Here is a 17,866-nt window from a genome sequence, read left to right on the forward strand (position 1 = left end):
GACTTCAAATCATTCTTCTCTGTGGCCTTAAAATATTTCATTACATCTCACTTTATCTCATTAATAAAAAATGAATAGCTCCATAATAATAATATATTCAATTGTTTTAATTGCTTGCTGCAGCCTGTGTGTCCCAGCTCAGAAGATCTGAGTGTGTACTTCTATTCACAACTCTGTGTTCAGTGACTTCACATTGGTAGATTGATATTGCCTGTGGTAGTGAACAAAAATTGTTAAATATTGTTCATCAAAGCTTTCTTTTTTCCTAAAGATTTGGTTGCTAAACCCTTACCAACACTTCACTAAATGCAATATTTCTATGGATCCTTGCTGCTCTGTGAATGGCAACACAACATATTATAGCTGGTTATGTTTTAGGAATTATACTATGATAATTTCCAATAATTGCTGACACAATTTGACACTGTGCCCCTACCCAAATCTCACCTCTAATTACAATCCCCACACTAGGGAGGGGCCTAGTGGGAGGTAAATGATTCATGGGGGCAGGTTCCCCTGTGCTGTTCTTGTGAGTGACTAAGTTCTCACAAGATCTGATGTTTTAAAAGTATAGCACATCCCCCCTAGTTTTCTTTCTCTCTTTCTCCCCTGTTGCCATGTAAGATGTGCCTTGTTTCCCCTTTGCCTTATTTCATGATTGTAAGTTTCCTGCAGTCTCCCCAGCCATGAAGAACTATGAGTCAATTAAGCCTCTTTTCTTTAGAAATTTACCAAGTCTCAGGTAGTTCTTTATAGCAGTGTGGAAGCAGACAATACAATTGCTGTAATCGCTATCTTGTGATGACATTAGTAAGCCATTGTTACATATCTGCAAAGTTTTAGAATAGCAGCAAAAGTTGACTGCCTCAAGAAAACCAAATTGTCACAGGTTTTAGAGTTTACTCAAGTAAGAAAAAGGATTTTTATATCACATGAATTCCTCAGAGGAAAAATGGTGAGATTAATCTGAATGTCAAGCTTTATTGAAAAGGAAGAACTATACATTACGCAAAGTAACTTTAATCTATCTGTCATTATATAAGAAATGTGAAAATATCTTATTGGTGGAGATGTACTTTGAAAGTCTTGTTTGTTTTTGCTTATTTTTCAAGATTTCAGAAGATCGTAAATTGAATGACCGTTCTTAGGGTGAGAAAAGTTCAAGGGAATGACTGAGAACAATTCCATAAAGGCAAGAAAAAATATAATTTGTAATGAAAGTGAATTACTGGTATGGCTTATCTACCTCCTCTTCAAAAATTTCTGAAAACATAACTTACAAATAGCCAATGTCCACTTTACACTCTGCCATATTCTACCTTCCTAGAATCCAGTACATATTTTATTTTGTTTTCCTGATGTCATTTCATATTATTCTTTTAAAATGGAAAAAAAAAAAAGAGAAATAGAAACAAGACGCTACATTGGCAATAAAAGAAAAATGGGGATGGAAAATATCAAACTTCAGTAAGCAAATTTATCTAGCAAGAAGTCTGCATTGTTTTTGTGTGTGTGGTGACTAATAGTCAACTTAGGAATTATGCTAAATTAAAAAAAGAAAGTCAAGAAAACTCTGTGGCAATATTTGATTTATTTAATTTAGAAGTTTTGGAAAACAAAGATTTATCTATACTATATTGAATTCTAATCCAAATAATACACCTCTATTTTATTCTACTTATTTATGTTGGACACTCCCAATTTGAACTAGGATGTCAGCTTCCCACAATTTCATTACAGACCTTGAACTTTTATAGCATTTTTGTATGTCAACTTATAATTTATTTTTACTAGAAATTAAGATTGTTTCCATGATACGTTTTACTCCACTATCTGCTCAATTGCAGTTTCTGTTTCTTCACTCACCTCACATATATCTGCACTCTCTGGTAATACAGTCTTCCCTTGGTATCCCAGGATAATTGATTCCAGGAATTCTGCCATCCCCATATATATATATATATATATATATATATATATATATATATATATATTTATTTATTAACACATACTCAAGTCCCACAATAAGCCTTGCAGAATCTGAGGATACAAAGTCAGCCCTCCTTATCATGGGTTTCGCATCCCATAATACTATATTTTTCATCCCCAGGTTGAGGGTGAGGAATTTGCTGATGGAAAAGGTTGTGTGAAAACTTTTTTGATTGGGATAAATCTGCATATAACTGGACCCAGGCAGTTCAAACCCCTGTTGTTCAAATGTCAGCTGGATTCAGATTTCATGGATTCCTGTAAACCAATGATTTTGTTCCTTAAGACTGGATTCCCTGAGATTGTCCAAATCTTCCCTGAGTTTCAGACATACATATGCAGCTCTAGACATACTAGTTAAAATAATACTCCTCTATTTTATTCTACTTATTTATGTTGGACACTCCCAATTTGAACTGGGATGTCAGCTTCCCACAATTTCATTACAGACCTTGAACTTTTATATCATTTTTGTATGTCAACTTATAATTTATTTATATTATAACCCTAAAGTCAATGTCTTTATTAACCACACTCATCAATTTGCTTCCTAACTCACTTCATCTTCTTGCACTTTCTATTTTGGGTAAAATAACCTATTTCATGGTTTTCAAATTGCTTTTAACCTACATACATAAGGCATAAGGCTCATTGTAATCAAATAACGAGATCTTCACCCAGCCACATTTCCCTGTCATGGAATGTTCCCTGGGGGTACACCAAAAGACATATTAAATATCTTATTTGTGGAGGAAATAAGAAAACATATGAGATGCATAAAATAATAAATTATGGCAGTGCTTAGAGGAAGCTTTATTGATGTGAATGCCTGTATTTAAAAAGATGAAAGCAATAACAGGGAATCAACCTATGTTTCCAACAATGGTGGACTGGATAAAAAAACATGTGGTACATACATACCACAGAATACTACATAGCCATAAAAAATAAAATGTCCTTTGCAGTAACATGAATGCAGTTTGAGGCCATTATTCTAAGTGAGTTAACACAAGAGCAGAAAGCCAATTAATGTGAGTACTTATTCACAGTGGGAACTGATATGGTAAGGCTGTGTTCCCAACCAAATCTCATCTTGAATTACCACGTGTTGTGGAAGGAACCCTGTGAGAGGTAACTGAATCATGGGGCATGTCTTCCCCATGCTGTTCTTGTGATAGTGAATAAGTTTCACGAGATTTGATAGTTTTAAAAATGGGAGTTTCCCTGCACAAGTTCTCTCTCTTTGCCTGCTACCACTCATGTAAGATGTGACTTGCTCCTCCTTGTCGTCTGCCATGATTGTGAGGCCTCCACCAGCTATGTGGAACTGTAATTCCATTAAACCTCTTTTTCTTCCCAGTCTCAGATATGTCTTTATCCTCAGCATAAAAATGGATTAATACAGGAACTAAACATTTGGTACTTATGGACATAAACATACTAAAGTAGACACTAGAGATTATTAGAGTGGAGGGAAAGTGAGGGGGGCAATTATTGAAAACCACTGGGTACTATGCTCATTACCTGGGTGATGGGATCAATCATACCTCAAACCTCAGTATCATGCAATATACCTATAAAACAATCATGTACATTTACCACCTGAATGTAAAATAAAAGTTGAAAAATTAAAAAGAAATTTTTATTCTCAAAAGGTGAAAATTCTCAAATTAATAACTTAAGTTTTTATTCCAAGAAACCAGAAAAAGAAAATGACATTAAACACATATCAAAGAGGGAAACAATAATAGAATTGGTACGAAAAATGAAATAAAAACAAAAAAAGGACTATCAAGAAAACTAAAAGTTAGTGAAAAATAAAAATGAAGTTGAAAAACTTTTAGCTAAACTGATCACAAAGAAGGGGAGAGAGAGAAATTGAGAGAGAGAGAGAGAGAGAGAGAGAGAGAGAGAGAGAATAGAAGAGAAAAGACTGCCTAGGAAACTGAAAAGACACCTTAAAGAACAGAAGTAATTATTTGTATATCATACAACTGATAAGGAACTTGCAATCAGAACATATGAAGTCCTCTTTTTTTTTTTCTTCTTGTTTTTGAGACAGAGTCTCACTCTATCACCCAGGTTGGAGTGCACTGGCGCGATTTTGGCTCACTGCAAGCTCCGCCTCCCAGGTTCACACCATTCTCTTGCCTCAGCCTCTCGAGTAGCTGGGACTACAGGCACCCGCCACCACGCCCGGCTAATTTTTTGTGTTTTTAGTAGAGACGAGGTTTCATCCTGTGTTAGCCAGGATGGCCTTGATTTCCTGACCTCGTGATCTGCCCGCCTCGGCCTCCCAAAGTGCTGGGATTACAGGCGTGAGCCACCGCGCCTGGCCATGAAGTCCTCTTACAACTCAATGCTCACTTTCAAAAAAAAAATATTGAAATCTGTGAAGGATTTGAATAGACATTTTTCCATAAAAGATATACAATGAACATGAAAAGATGTTCAAAACACATGAAAAGATGTTGAACATTGTCAGTCATCAGGGAAATTTAAATCAAACCCAAAATATATTATTTCATACTCACTTCGATGACTTTAACCAAAATGACACAAAATCACAAGTGTTGAAGATAATGTGGAGAGACTGGAGCTGTTATTTATGACTGGTGAAAATATAAAATGGTGCAGCCACTGTGAAAAACTATTTGGCAGCTTCTCAAAATGTTAATAGTTATCTCATGACTCAGCATTTCTCCACTTTGGTATATGCCCCAGAAAATTGAAACCTATGTCCACATGAAAAAGTGTACATGAATGTTCATAGAAGCATTATTCATAATAGCTTAGAAGTACAACAACCCAAATTTTCATCACGTGATGAACAAAAACCCAATATATGGTATATGGTATACCCATACTACTGATGCTACAACATGGAAGAACCTGAAAGCAGTTTTTTAAGTGAAAGAAGCTAGTCACGAAAGGCCATATATTGTACGATCCCATTTACAGATAATGTCCAAAATAGACAAATCTACAGAGACAAATAGTAGATTAGACAAATTTATAGAGATAAACAGCCTTGGACTGGGTGAGGGTTTATGAAGAGTAACTGTTAACTGGTAATACATTCCTTTTTGAGGCAATGCAAAGGACCTCACCTTAGATTGTTATGATATTTGGACAGGTTTTTTTTTTTTTTTTTGTATACTAGACACCAATAAATTCTAAACAAACAAACAAACAAGCAAACACAAATCCAATGAGTTATTTTTAAATGAATGTTTAAAATTATGTACTAACCTTCAGGGTATTTTTGTTGTTTTTTTTTTTTTTTTTTTTTTTTTTTTCCCAGCAAAAGAAATCTATAATTACAGATTTCTCATCTTAATGATTTAAGCACCTAGTCAAAATTCAAGCATTTTATGTAAGAGATACTGGTACAAATGTATATTTCTTGTGATACTGTCCTATATTTTCCCGTAGCTTTTCGTTTTCAAACTGACCTCAAATAGATAAATACAACTTTTTATTACACTTACTGGTCAGTACATCCTAAAGTAGGAAATTGAAACACTGCTTCCCCAACTCAGTTCAGACACAAATAATTTAATTGTCTGTCATCATTCCTATTCAATTTTAGAAGCTTTCATAGTAATTTTCAGAAGTTTTTGTAGAATTAGGTTTATGGTTTTCTATATACTGGTTATAGAAAATATATCCTGAATTATTTTATTTGAAAATTACATATTGAGGAATTTCAATTTCTCATCCTGTTTATTTCCTAGGCTCACAATGTAACCATAGGACTTTGTGTTTTTCTGCTCACTGTAACGCAATTATTAGTTGGCTACAACACACAACAAATTAGAATGATTTCTTCATTTTGATAAGAAAAGAAAAAAAAAAGAAGTGCTAGTATATATTTTTCTTATTGTACGGTTACTTTGAAAAATAACTATAATTTATTATTTGAGAAAATATATTGTTTTCAAATTATCTCTAATAATATATATTAAATCATGATTTGTATATTAACACACCTACATTCAGAAAAATAAATAGAACTCACTTTCTCAACAGTAAACTTAATTGCTTACATTGCCACAAATGTCTTACCTTTGTCTTGGCAGGCTGATGAGGGGTTGTTTATGACACCTCTTGCTAAGGCTGAAAAGCTTGTGTACAATTTTCTGTGCCTTTAGGAAAAGTTGTTTCATGCTGATCTCCAGTTGTTCATAACGGCGCTGAAAATTAGAATCCATTGTCCACAAATGCATTATAGTAGATGTGTTGAGGAAATAATTCATAGGTAGCCTTTTCATAAATAACTTGAATTCATCTGAAAAATGTCAAAATTCAACACTTTAATTATGAAACAATTATTTTCTGTTTTTTGTAAACACATATAATATGTCAATATTAAGAACAAGTACATATGCACATATATGTCAAACTAAGAACAAATAAATACAGTGTATTATTTGTGAGTAGCTAATTAATAGAAGATGGGTTTTTAGAGACTTTAGAATTATCTTCTTTGTTGTTCCCTTTAAAATAGAACTTTCACGAAAGAAGAAAACTAAAATAATTTGTGCTAAAGCAAACAGTTGGGACAGAAAGTTTAAGTTCAACTTAATTTTTCTGTGTGCTTCTTTTAATGGTTTTTCAGTGAACTTTCCTCAATACATAGTCATCATTAATCTGACTTTCATTTTTGGCATTGGTATTAATAATCCTTTGTGTACTTAAAAAGCTTTTCAGAAATTTTTATTAACTCAGAATAGAAAATATATAAAATTGCTACTAAATAATTTTATTAGTTTTTAAAGAAAAGCAAAAACCTTTTTAAATGTAAAATTTTGATTTTAAATATAAAATTATAATATTCAACTATGCACCCTAATTATAACTGATTTTATTTTTAGCCCTCTTTGTAACTGACTATATTCTAATTTGTTCTAACCATTTAAAAAATGAGTATATGCTAAAAAAAATATTGAAAATAATTTAAAGCTGAAATATTGTTTTTTGTTTTTGAGTCAATAATTGTGCTGTCTTTTCAAATGTGTGGTTTAACCAACATTAGGAATAAAAGTTGATGCTACACTAAAATAAATAATAATCAAGAAGATCTAACAAATATTTGGACACAAAAGATAGTTGAAATAATTGTCCAAAGGTGGAAACAACCAAATTGTTAATCAACAAATATGAGCAAACACAAAATGTGTTATACACATACAATAGAATATTATTCAGCCATAAAAATGAATAAAGTTCTGACACATGCTACAGCATGATGGACCTTTAAGATATTACAGTCAGCGAAATAAGCCAGACACAAAAGGAAAAATATATTGTATGATTTCCCTTTTATGAAATATAAATCCTGCGAAATGCAACTTTTTAACGATTCACAGTGAATTATATTCATTAACATTGGGTTTACTTTTCCTAGATCAAATAAGTACAGAGTTCTGGCATCTTTCAGGCATTGAAGGAATAGACTTTTAACTGAAAAAAGAAGGAAAACTAAAGCAAAGTAACAGTACTTTTTATAGGAAAAAAAAAGAGAGAGAACATTGTATAGGACGTATCTGTCCAATATGCTTCAAACCATTTTTTTAAGTGAGCAGAGTGTAAATAACAGATGCTTTTTTTTTTTTTCTTCTTTTTTTTTTTTTTTTTTGAGATGGAGTTTTGCTCGTTACCCAGGCTGGAGTTCAATGGTGCCATCTCGGCTCGCTGAAACCTCCACCTCCTAGGGTCAATCAATTCTCCTACCTCAATCTCCCGAGTAGCTGTGATTACAGGTGCGTGCCACCATGCCCAGCTAATTTTTTGTAATTTTTTAGTAGAGATGGGGTTTCACCGTGTTGGTCAGGCTGATCTTGAACTTCTGACCTCAGGTGATCCACCCACCTCTGCCTCCCAAAGTGCTGGGATTACAGGAGTGAGCCACTCCTCCTGGCCTATAATTCCAATTTGATACTATCCTATATTTTATTTGGTCCCATTTGTGTCTTTTGTGAAATTCCCTCTTTTGAATAAAGAGTTAATGCATGGAAATTGGAAAGCATTTCTTGGACTATTCACATAGCAGATGCCACTACTTTCAAAACTAATTACTCATTTCATTGTCATCTTTTACTTAAATAGTTTTGAAAATTCTTTATTGTATTGTAGATATACATATTTTAATTATGTTCATTGTTTGTTATAACAGTATTGGGAAGGGTTTGAAATTTGTACATTTTATTGAAGATAAGGAATATTTTAAAATATATTTTTAACTGAACTAAAGTGAATATAACAATGTATGCCAGCTGAAAATTGCCAGTATGTAATTCCTAAGAAATAGGGTTTTAACATGACACTTGAATAATTACTTCATTATGAAATCATTAAGAGTCACTACTGTCACCCAAAACATTTATTGAACACCTGTTGTGCACAGAACATACAGATGTTTCAATCTATGACAAGTATGGATAAACCTGTCTTTTTATTTTAAAAAATAACTAATGATGTGCAATATATTCAGATTTTAAAATAACATCTTCAGTATCTGAAATTCAGTCTACTTAGAAGACCCCCAGAAATATTCCTGTGGATATCTTTTCTTTTATTGTTGGCAATTAGTAAAATTTATAATTATAGAATACAGAAATAAAATTTGAATGATGCATTAGAATTATAATATAAATCAACAATTTACATAACTACAGAAATAAACCACAATTGTTAGGGATGCCAGATAACATTTTACCTTATAGTAATTTCCAAAGCTATGTAGAAAATAAAGTATTGTTTGCTTTTAAAGTGGAAAATACACAATAGCCATACTTTTGGGGATACATAAATATGTCTGTAAAATAAAACAATTTAATACCATGTAAAATTACCTAGAAAAAACAAATCTAAAATTTCGGTAATTAGATTTTATTCTACAAATATCTCTGCATTAAGTATGCATCAAGTGAGTACTTTTCATAGCATAATTTTGAGGACGATCAAGAAAGAACAAACTGCAAAAACAATAATAATGGGAATAAACATCATCTAAGCTGGCAGGAATTTATAGTCAGTCACAGTCTTCTTAAAACTTTTCACATGAAGCAAATAATAATACATAGGGAAATGTATTATATTAATGAATTCTGTGGAGGTAAATAGAATTAGGCTGGGTGACAACTTTCTAATAAATTATAGATGAATAAAGAGGCATGATGTTAACTCTCTGGTCTACTACTACTTCTCCATTAAAATTGAGTAATTTTGAAAATAATTAAACAAGATTTGTTGTACTTTTATCCTTTTTCTGTCAATAGAAAATCTAGTTAACACTTGATACCTAATTAGCTAATTTTGAAACTAATAGCTATAAATATTAATTCAATTATTTATCCCAGTAATCCTTCATGCAAATTTTATTGGAGCAATTTTATATGCAAAACACAGGTAATACTTGGTTTCATAACTGTTGGCAAAAAGTTTTATTAACACTACTATAATACACAGTTATCTTATGTGTGCATATCTTTTGCTTTATTTCCATGCTTTGCAATTGAATTAAACAGATGAGAGTGGGGAAGTGAAAATTTTGGGGATATTAAAGAATCAGACTCAGATACATACCATCCTGACTGGAATTTTTACCCTTACTAATAAACATAAAAATACTTTGACAAATGCATTTGATTGTGTACTTTCAAATGTTCAGAACCTCTATTAAGAACTGCTTTAGAATATATTTTCAAGGATATTATAAAGCATTCTAAATTTTCTAGAGTTTTGAGGGTATATAATTTACTTCCTGAATTATGTAAAACATTAATCAGGTTTTCATTTTTTGGAAATAAGTTCTTGAGTTATAAATCAACTAAAATAACTCAAAACAGAAGCTGCTGCCATTTGTAAGTAGGACTATGAATTGGGAGTATTGAAAGAGGAAACTTGTGCTTGCTTTTATGATTGTTATTAATTCATATTATTGTGCTAATCATATTACAATTTATATTACTGTTGTGAATACATATAAAATATAAGCACAATACTACAGAATTATCAATATGCCAAGTACGTATCTTATGTTTCAGACATTGATTTTTTATTTGTTATTTTTTAGAGACAAGGTTTCACTCTATTGCCCAGGCTGAAGTAGAGTGGCATGATCATAGCTCATTGTAACCTTGAACTCTTGGGCTCAAACAATTCTCCAGTCTTGTCTGCTCCAGCAGGTAGGATTACATGCCTGGCTAATATTTTATCTTTTTTTTTTTTTTTTTGGTAGACATGGGGTCTTACCGTATTGCACAGGCTCAAGCAATCCTTCCATCTCGCCAACCCAAAACACTGGGATTTCAGGTATGACCTACAGTGACTGGCCTCAGACATTTAAATAAAATGACACTATTTAATTACTTGTTAACATGTGGTAAAACTCTACTGGCTCACATTTTATGTGCGTGTGTTTTAAAATCAATGTACATATTTGTATAATTAAAGTATTTCAGTAGAAATAACAATGCAATATGGATGATAAATTTATTATGAAAGCATAGCAACAGTTTTGCAACAATAGAAAAACACATAATATCTAGCAAAAATGAAGGATACATAATAGCTAACAAAAATACATAATATATATATTAAAAAAGGATGTTCACAGGGCACATAAAATAAAAGGAAAATAGAAAATAGGACAAAAACATATATCTGACATATATATAAAGAATCCATGCACACATTTGTTTTTACACAGAAAAAAAAGATCATTTCTGATTTTATATTACCAATCCAATGACTTTAAACTCATTTCTTCTACTTATGTTTGTGAACATAGGATTTCTTGGAAAATAATATGTGCTCATAACAAAACCTAGTAACACAAACTTTTTGTAAGCAATAAACTAAAAAACAAAACAAACAAAAGATTACTTTCTTACACTAAATGCAAACTTTGGGCCTTTCTATACATTAACACATAGCAAGTATGCTCTGTTTCATTGGCTGGGTTTTTATTTTGTGTGTGTGTGTGTGTGTGTGTGTGTGTGTGTGTGTGTGTGTGTGTTTTGTTGTTGTTTAGTCTAAAGTTGGTTTAGACTCAATACTAAGTACTAACTCCAAAGGTGACAAATAAATATGAAACTACATTTTCAATGTTACTGCCCAACCAGAACACCCTCTAATAAAGCTATTTCTTGTTCCTTGAGAACCACATTTTCCTGTAATATGAGTTCTTCTGTCTTCTGATTTTCAGTGGCAAAAAAAAAAAAAAAAAAAAAGAAAATCTAGCAAATAAGTTAATCAAAAACCTTGACACTATACAAATACTGGCTTTAAGTCAGTAAGATACAAAATTGGCAAGATATGAAAGAAGAGGGAATGTGAGTGAGAGGAACGACTCATGGCAAGAAAAGTTGAGACAAAGAAATTCCAGGCAATCAGTGTCCTGAATAGCAGAAAGTTACCAAGGGCTAAAATGACATCTGCTCCTCCAGGGAGCACTACTAATACCCGAATTTTGACCCACACTATAACCCTTACTAGAATTGGTTGCTTTTTATTTTTGCAAACTTTTTTCCTCCTAACATTTCTAAGGGACTATTTCAATGATTTGTATTGGTTTCGAAATTTCCCAACATCTACAGTAAATCACTGATACGACTTTGAGTGCCCACACATCATTGTAAGTCTATTCAAACCATTCTATAAGCAGTGGGTATAGAGTTTACACTGAAATTGACAAAATACTATAATGCTGCATAAAATAAATGGCAAGCCTGTTCAATAACTTGTAAACTGGCCAATTTTATGAGACAACAAAGTGATGGGTACATAAGGGTATAAATCAGAAACAGATTCTAATTCCTTAGTAGCTGCCTAGAAATAAGGTATGCCCTTTCTATTTTATTTTTCTCTGAAAGATGCATCATGTTTTATATTAAAGCATTTCGATACATCAAGCCAATTAATCTGTCCCTCATTGGGTTGCCCTGTTTATGACCCCACTCAACTGTCTGAGAAATTAGTCAAATAGACCCTTACCTCTTAGAAGCTGGAAAACAACCCAGGTCCTCACTGTCCTAGTGTCCTTGCAGCTACAGAGGGCGTGGGTGTATCATTTAAACTAGAAGTGAACAGGTGTATCACCCAGATTTTGATCTTAACTTGTTAATGCAAAGATAAAGAGGGTGTCTAGAGAAATTTTCTCAGGAGATAATGTTTGCAGCAGTAATGACAGTGGTTAGTTGGTTAGTTCAATATGGTGTTCATTGCAGTTAGCAGTGTTGATCTCACTAAGTATGTCTTACGCTTTTTTTTTTTTTTTTTAAATTAGAAGGAGTCTCACTCTGATACTCAGGCTGGAGTCCAGTGGCGGTTGTTTCAGCTCACTGCAACCTCCGCCCCCAGGATTCAAGTGACTCTCGCCCCTCAGCCTCTCAAGTAGCTGGGATTACAGGCACTTGCCAGCACACCCAGCTAATTTTTTATATTTTTAGTAGAGATGGGGATTCACCATGTTGGCCAGGCTGACCTTGAACTCCTGAGCTCGGGTGATCTGCCCGCCTCAGACTCCCAAAGTGGTGGGATTACAGGCGTGAGCCATCGTGCCAGGCCTATGAAAAATTTGTTACTGTTTCCTGTGTAGCACATGGGTAGGTTTCCCTATTTTTCTTGGTGATTTGATGTGCCATCCAGAATCCCTTTATCCAATTTTGGATGTGTCATCCAAAATCCCTGAATTTATCTGATTAAGTGAGCTAGAGCCTGTTGTCTTACTTACACTGAAGAATCTGGGCTTATACAGCTACAGATACCAGAAGTGGTTTGGTAAAAGCTTCTAAAGAAAATTGAGAGCATATGTGGTTTATTTCCTACTGACTGGGACAAAAACCTTTATAAACCTATACTAGTATTAAGAGTGGAATTTTGACAACAGAAATTCCACCTCTGCCCACCTAGAATAAAGTGTGTGTTGCAGAAATGACATTTGGAACCATATGCCTGCATATAATTGAATGAAGAGCATAAAAAATTCAAAGACTTTGGGTGAGTTTACTACTAATAGAGATGGTTTGCTTAAAGCACCCCAATTCCTACCCATTCAAAGTACAGAATGAATGTGAGACTTTCAAAGACTGAACTGAATAAATCTTTTACCTCTTGCAGCTGTAGGGTTTCAAAACAAACTTTGACTTCAAGATTGAATTTAAATTCCTTTCAGATCTGTTATGTTAAAGTTACGAAGAACCATGATTGGAGAGGCATGGGAACTTCAGAACTGAAAGGTAGATAAGTGGGATGACTGGAATCGATTCAAAATAATCTAAAGCATGAACTTTTGCTTTCCTGCCCCTGTGAAGTCAATTCTTATGTCCATCATGCCCCAGGGGAGCTTATTAAAAATATTCTAAGAGAAAGATAATTTTCCAAGAGACTATCATTTTTTTTATTGGAGGAAAAAACATTAAATGCATTGGTAAAAAGAATGCTAGTATCTCCGAGTAATGTATTGGCAGTTGTCTATAGGATAGGGACATCAGAGTAAAAATCGGTGTGAAATCAGTTCAGCTCTGACTTCAGTGAAGATATAATTGCCTTCTGTACTACGGCCCAATAGCAACTATTAGCCATCAGAGTCACAGTGAACGTAGGTATTGTAATACACAGAAAGTTCAATGTGCTACTTACAAATGTTTAGCCTGTAGAAATTTTAGGGATTACTAATCAGATCATGCCCCTTGACAAATACATGACCAGTGCCTTGAGGTCCTATTTAGCTTGTATCAACAAAACAAAACAAAACAAAAACACAAAACAAAACAAAAACAAACAAACAAACAAACAAAAAAAGACATAGGTCTGGCAACAAAGGCCTGGTTGAAGTCATCATGAAAAGAAAGCTGTCCTATCAAATTCTCAGCCCTGAATCATTCCTGAATCATTTCTAAAACCAGATCTCTTGTATCACAGGTTACTAAGTAGGGCAAATATTCAACTTGAATAGTGAATGATAATTTCTGGGGCTCTGGTATACTACAATACTCTGGAAATCAGAGTGTGGTCTTATAAAAATCAGGTAATACATTCAATTTCCCCTATATGCTCTTCTCATTAAGCCAATAAGGACCGTAACCCATAAGATGTTTAGTTTCCAATTATTCGAGTAAAGAATTGTAATAGAAGAACATTGACTTCATAAGCTATTATGGAGTAAGATCAATTAAGGCAAAAATACAAAGTGAGACTTCCTGTTTCTGCTAAAAGTATAAATCTAGAGTCACACTGCTTGTTTTTCATGCTTGACACAATTACAGGAATTTGGGATGCATACAGTACTTGAAAATTGTGAAGAGAGTATTCATATTCCATCTCCAATTAACTCAATATGTTGGCTAAAGCTTCACCATAGAATCATTCTAATTAAAACTGCTATTCCTGATGTGGTAGGTTTACCAGTGGCATGATTCTTGGCACTGGAGATAATGCTTCCTCTCTGGTATAAACTGTTTTCTCTATACCTGTAAACAGAGAATATCAGGAACAATTTTTCTTTCACATGTCAGTCACAAGAGTTAAACACTCTCATTGTATTCTGGAGTTAAGTAGTTTCTCAGCATCTGTGCTACAATTTATTTTACAAGGATGTAGATCATCTCACTGTGCCACAGGACATATTTTGTTAATGACATACTACTGAAAAATATGAAATGTGAAATATGTAAAAAAACACAAGTAGCAGGTATTCTAGCTTCTGGCCCATACCTTAGGTGTGCATGAGGACTGAAAATAAATGTTATTTATATTGAGAGTCTGGTGATTGTGTGCACATTTGGATATCCTCTTCCAAATGAAGAACAAATGACTGCTTCTTCATATCTCCTTAATAAGAAAGATGTACAAATCTTGGAAGTTGCATAAAATGATTTATCTGGTGACATTATCGATAATGATGGCTTCAGTGATCTGTATTAGTGTGGCAGATGTGCCACCTGCAATACTTTTGCTCCTTGATGACCTCAAGAGATGACTTCCGCTATTGTGATTTCAGGCTTGTTCCTGGCATAGCATCTGAGCCAGCGTCTCCAGTCCTCTTGTTGATTCTGTGAACTATCCAATCCAATGGCTTTGAATAAATTCCTTTCTGCTGCAGTCAGATTCTGTTCTTACAAGAAGGTTGACTGATACAGCTAACTGAGGCCTCAAGGGCAATTATAGTTTGTAGTTCAACAAGATTTTAACAAATACTTGTGGAATGGCTACTGTGTACCAGTCACTGTGCCACTTCAGTGTTAAAACCATAGTAATAATAATTATTATTGTTATAATAATGGCAACTTTATCAGGAATTTTTTGTTGAAATTATATAATTACTATGAAAAATTAATAAAATGTCTTTCATGTAATTAGTGATAAATAACTGTTAGTTATTATTTTTCTTCTATAATTTAGTGTTTCCATATGTGCTGTGTTTAGCACATTACATGGATTATCCCATTTAATCCTTACAGCAGTCCTAGGAGGTGGGTACTACTATAATCTACATTTTGCTGATGAGAAAATTTCCCTAAGCAAGTTTCAGCAAGCTGTTCAAAGTGACACAGTTATTAATTAAAGCCCAGAGCAAATCAAGTCTGAAAAAAGCAAGGCTCCTGCCTTAATAAATGTAAATTCTTGTAGAGTTGACAGGAAAATAAAACTATTATTCCCTACACTTAAAGAGCGCTTTTGTTTGGTAGACTTTTCATAAACATTATCACATTCAATCTCGTAATAACCATGAGGTAGGACAGTCTGGTTTTGTTGAGATGTGGTGTGAAATGCATTTGAATTATAGGATTATTGACATACCAACCTGTGAGAGAAAAAAATAGGAAAATAATAGACCTGAGGAAAAGGAGAAATAATTTTATATTTCTCTGAGGGTCAGGACAGTGTTTTATTTTTCTTTGTATTTTCCATTTCCAAAAGCATAAGACAGCATATTACATATACTATGAATTAAGTATCCATTTCTTAAATGTTGTAACCAATTAACAAGTTCTAGAAGGAAGTGACTGAACCTAAATATAAACATCTAAAGAATAGTTTATGTGGAAAAGCAGTTAGAGCTTAGTCATATAAAACGTGAAGCCAGTTTTTGTATCTTATGGACCACGAATAACTCACGTGGGTAAAAAACAGTTGAAATAAGATATGTTTTACAGTTCTAAGCCTTAATACTAATATGAACATAAAAAATTCAGGTTGAAAGCAAAAGTGCAAAATAAAAACCTAGATACATTTCTTAACTTATGGATGAGAAAATGTCAAATGAAGTTTAGTACAATGTGTGTAAATTGCAGATTGATGACTTATTAGTCAAAATATCCTGCAATAACCTGTGATCATTGGTTATAAGCAAAATTAGTAGTACATATTCATGACTACAAAACAAAATTTACATTCAGCACCTTTTAAGTTTTAAGCATTCTTATAGGCCCTTAACACTCTTAACTCTGTATCTTAGTTATAGCTGTAATGTCTGCTGTACTGAAACAATGACCATGACTTAGATATGTTGAGTAAATTTTTCCAAGTGTGATGCCTGATACGTAATGCCTGGAGAAAAGCTGCTGAACACACAAGCAATATTTGTCTATGAGACTGAAATTCAAATGAAACCATGTACCCACTGGCAGATGAGGAATCCAGAAATAGAGTGAAGTGGTGAGAGATAATCTCAGAGGAGGGATTTTCCCCCTGCCACCCATAGTTCCCTGTTTCTTTACTGGACATAAAGAAATCAGCATACATGCACAAGCATATTGTTATTTTTGATTGTTTGATTGCTTGCACTAAATAGCCAAAGGTATGTTGATCCACATCTAATGGAGAGAGAATTGGTGGAAAACACTTCACACCCTTTAAAGAGCAAGTAATGATACCTTCAAGGAAAAATACCCTTTCTTTTCAACAGGAAAGGCACTTGCTTGCCACTACGCTCCTCTGATAGGCCAGTTGTTAATTTTTGCAGCAGCTTTTAATTCCTTTTCACCAGTCAATGTAAATGGAGGACAAATAAGTTTAGTGATTTCCTTATGAATAAAGATCTACAGAAAAGTTGAATTAGTACTTAAACTAAGAAATTTCATCCATAATTTGTCTTTCATATTATGTTGCCACTGAAGTGTTAATACATTAAATGAAAATGTATAATTATTAAAGTAATACTAATTCACATATTATTTAACTATTAGGAAAATTAAGAACAAATATAAAATATATTATCCACTAGCCACATCAAGTATCTCTACACACAACTAGGAAGAATGGGAAACCTGTCAGTTATTTTGCTCTATGACATTCAGCTATAATCTGATTTTTAAAAATGTTGTCTTCTTGCCACACTCAGTGGCTCACGCAAGTAATCCCAATACTTTGGGAGGCCAAGGCAGGAGAATTGCTCGACATCAGAGGTTTGAGACCAGCTGGTACAACATAGTAAGACCCCAACTCTCTCTCTCTATTTTTTTAATTAGCCAGTTGTCGCTGTAGTCCCAACTACTCAGGAGGCTGAGGTGAGAGAATCATCTAACCCTAGGAGTTTGAGTTTACAGTGAGTTATGATTGCACTACTGCACTCCAACTGGGTGACAGAGCAAGATCCTATCTCAAAAATAAATTTAAAACAGTCTTTTTTTCTTGCAGTAGTTTTACATATAATGGAACTGCCTACTAGATGAAAAATAAAAACAATATGATTAAATTTTTAATAAGTCAATATCAGTGATTTGGGTGACAAATGGGGATAACTCCTTATATATGAGTTAAATTTACCCTCAAATATTTAAATATTGACTTTTATGTAATGAGGGATGTTATACTCTTTATTTTTATCATGTTATGTTTATAAATGATTTACCATGTTTCTTAGTTG

At 33.3% G+C, this 17,866-nt stretch overlaps 1 protein-coding gene across 19 annotated transcripts in view; it reads right to left on the reverse strand.

Moving 5' to 3' along the window:
- The window catches only part of BRINP3 (BMP/retinoic acid inducible neural specific 3), a 400,301-nt gene that overhangs the window by 58,905 nt on the left and 323,530 nt on the right, over positions 1-17,866 (reverse strand). For all 19 annotated transcript variants that reach the window (XR_012428565.1, XR_012428566.1, XR_012428564.1 and 16 more), the window contains one exon: positions 6,058-6,280. Coding sequence is in view for 16 of the 19 variants with exons in the window: in XM_074026386.1 (XP_073882487.1) it covers positions 6,058-6,280 (223 nt within the window). In the remaining 3 variants the exon portion in view is untranslated. The remainder of the gene's footprint in view (positions 1-6,057; positions 6,281-17,866) is intronic.

The sequence above is a fragment of the Macaca fascicularis genome, chromosome 1 (genome assembly GCF_037993035.2).
Source record: "Macaca fascicularis isolate 582-1 chromosome 1, T2T-MFA8v1.1".
NCBI lineage: Eukaryota > Metazoa > Chordata > Mammalia > Primates > Cercopithecidae > Macaca > Macaca fascicularis.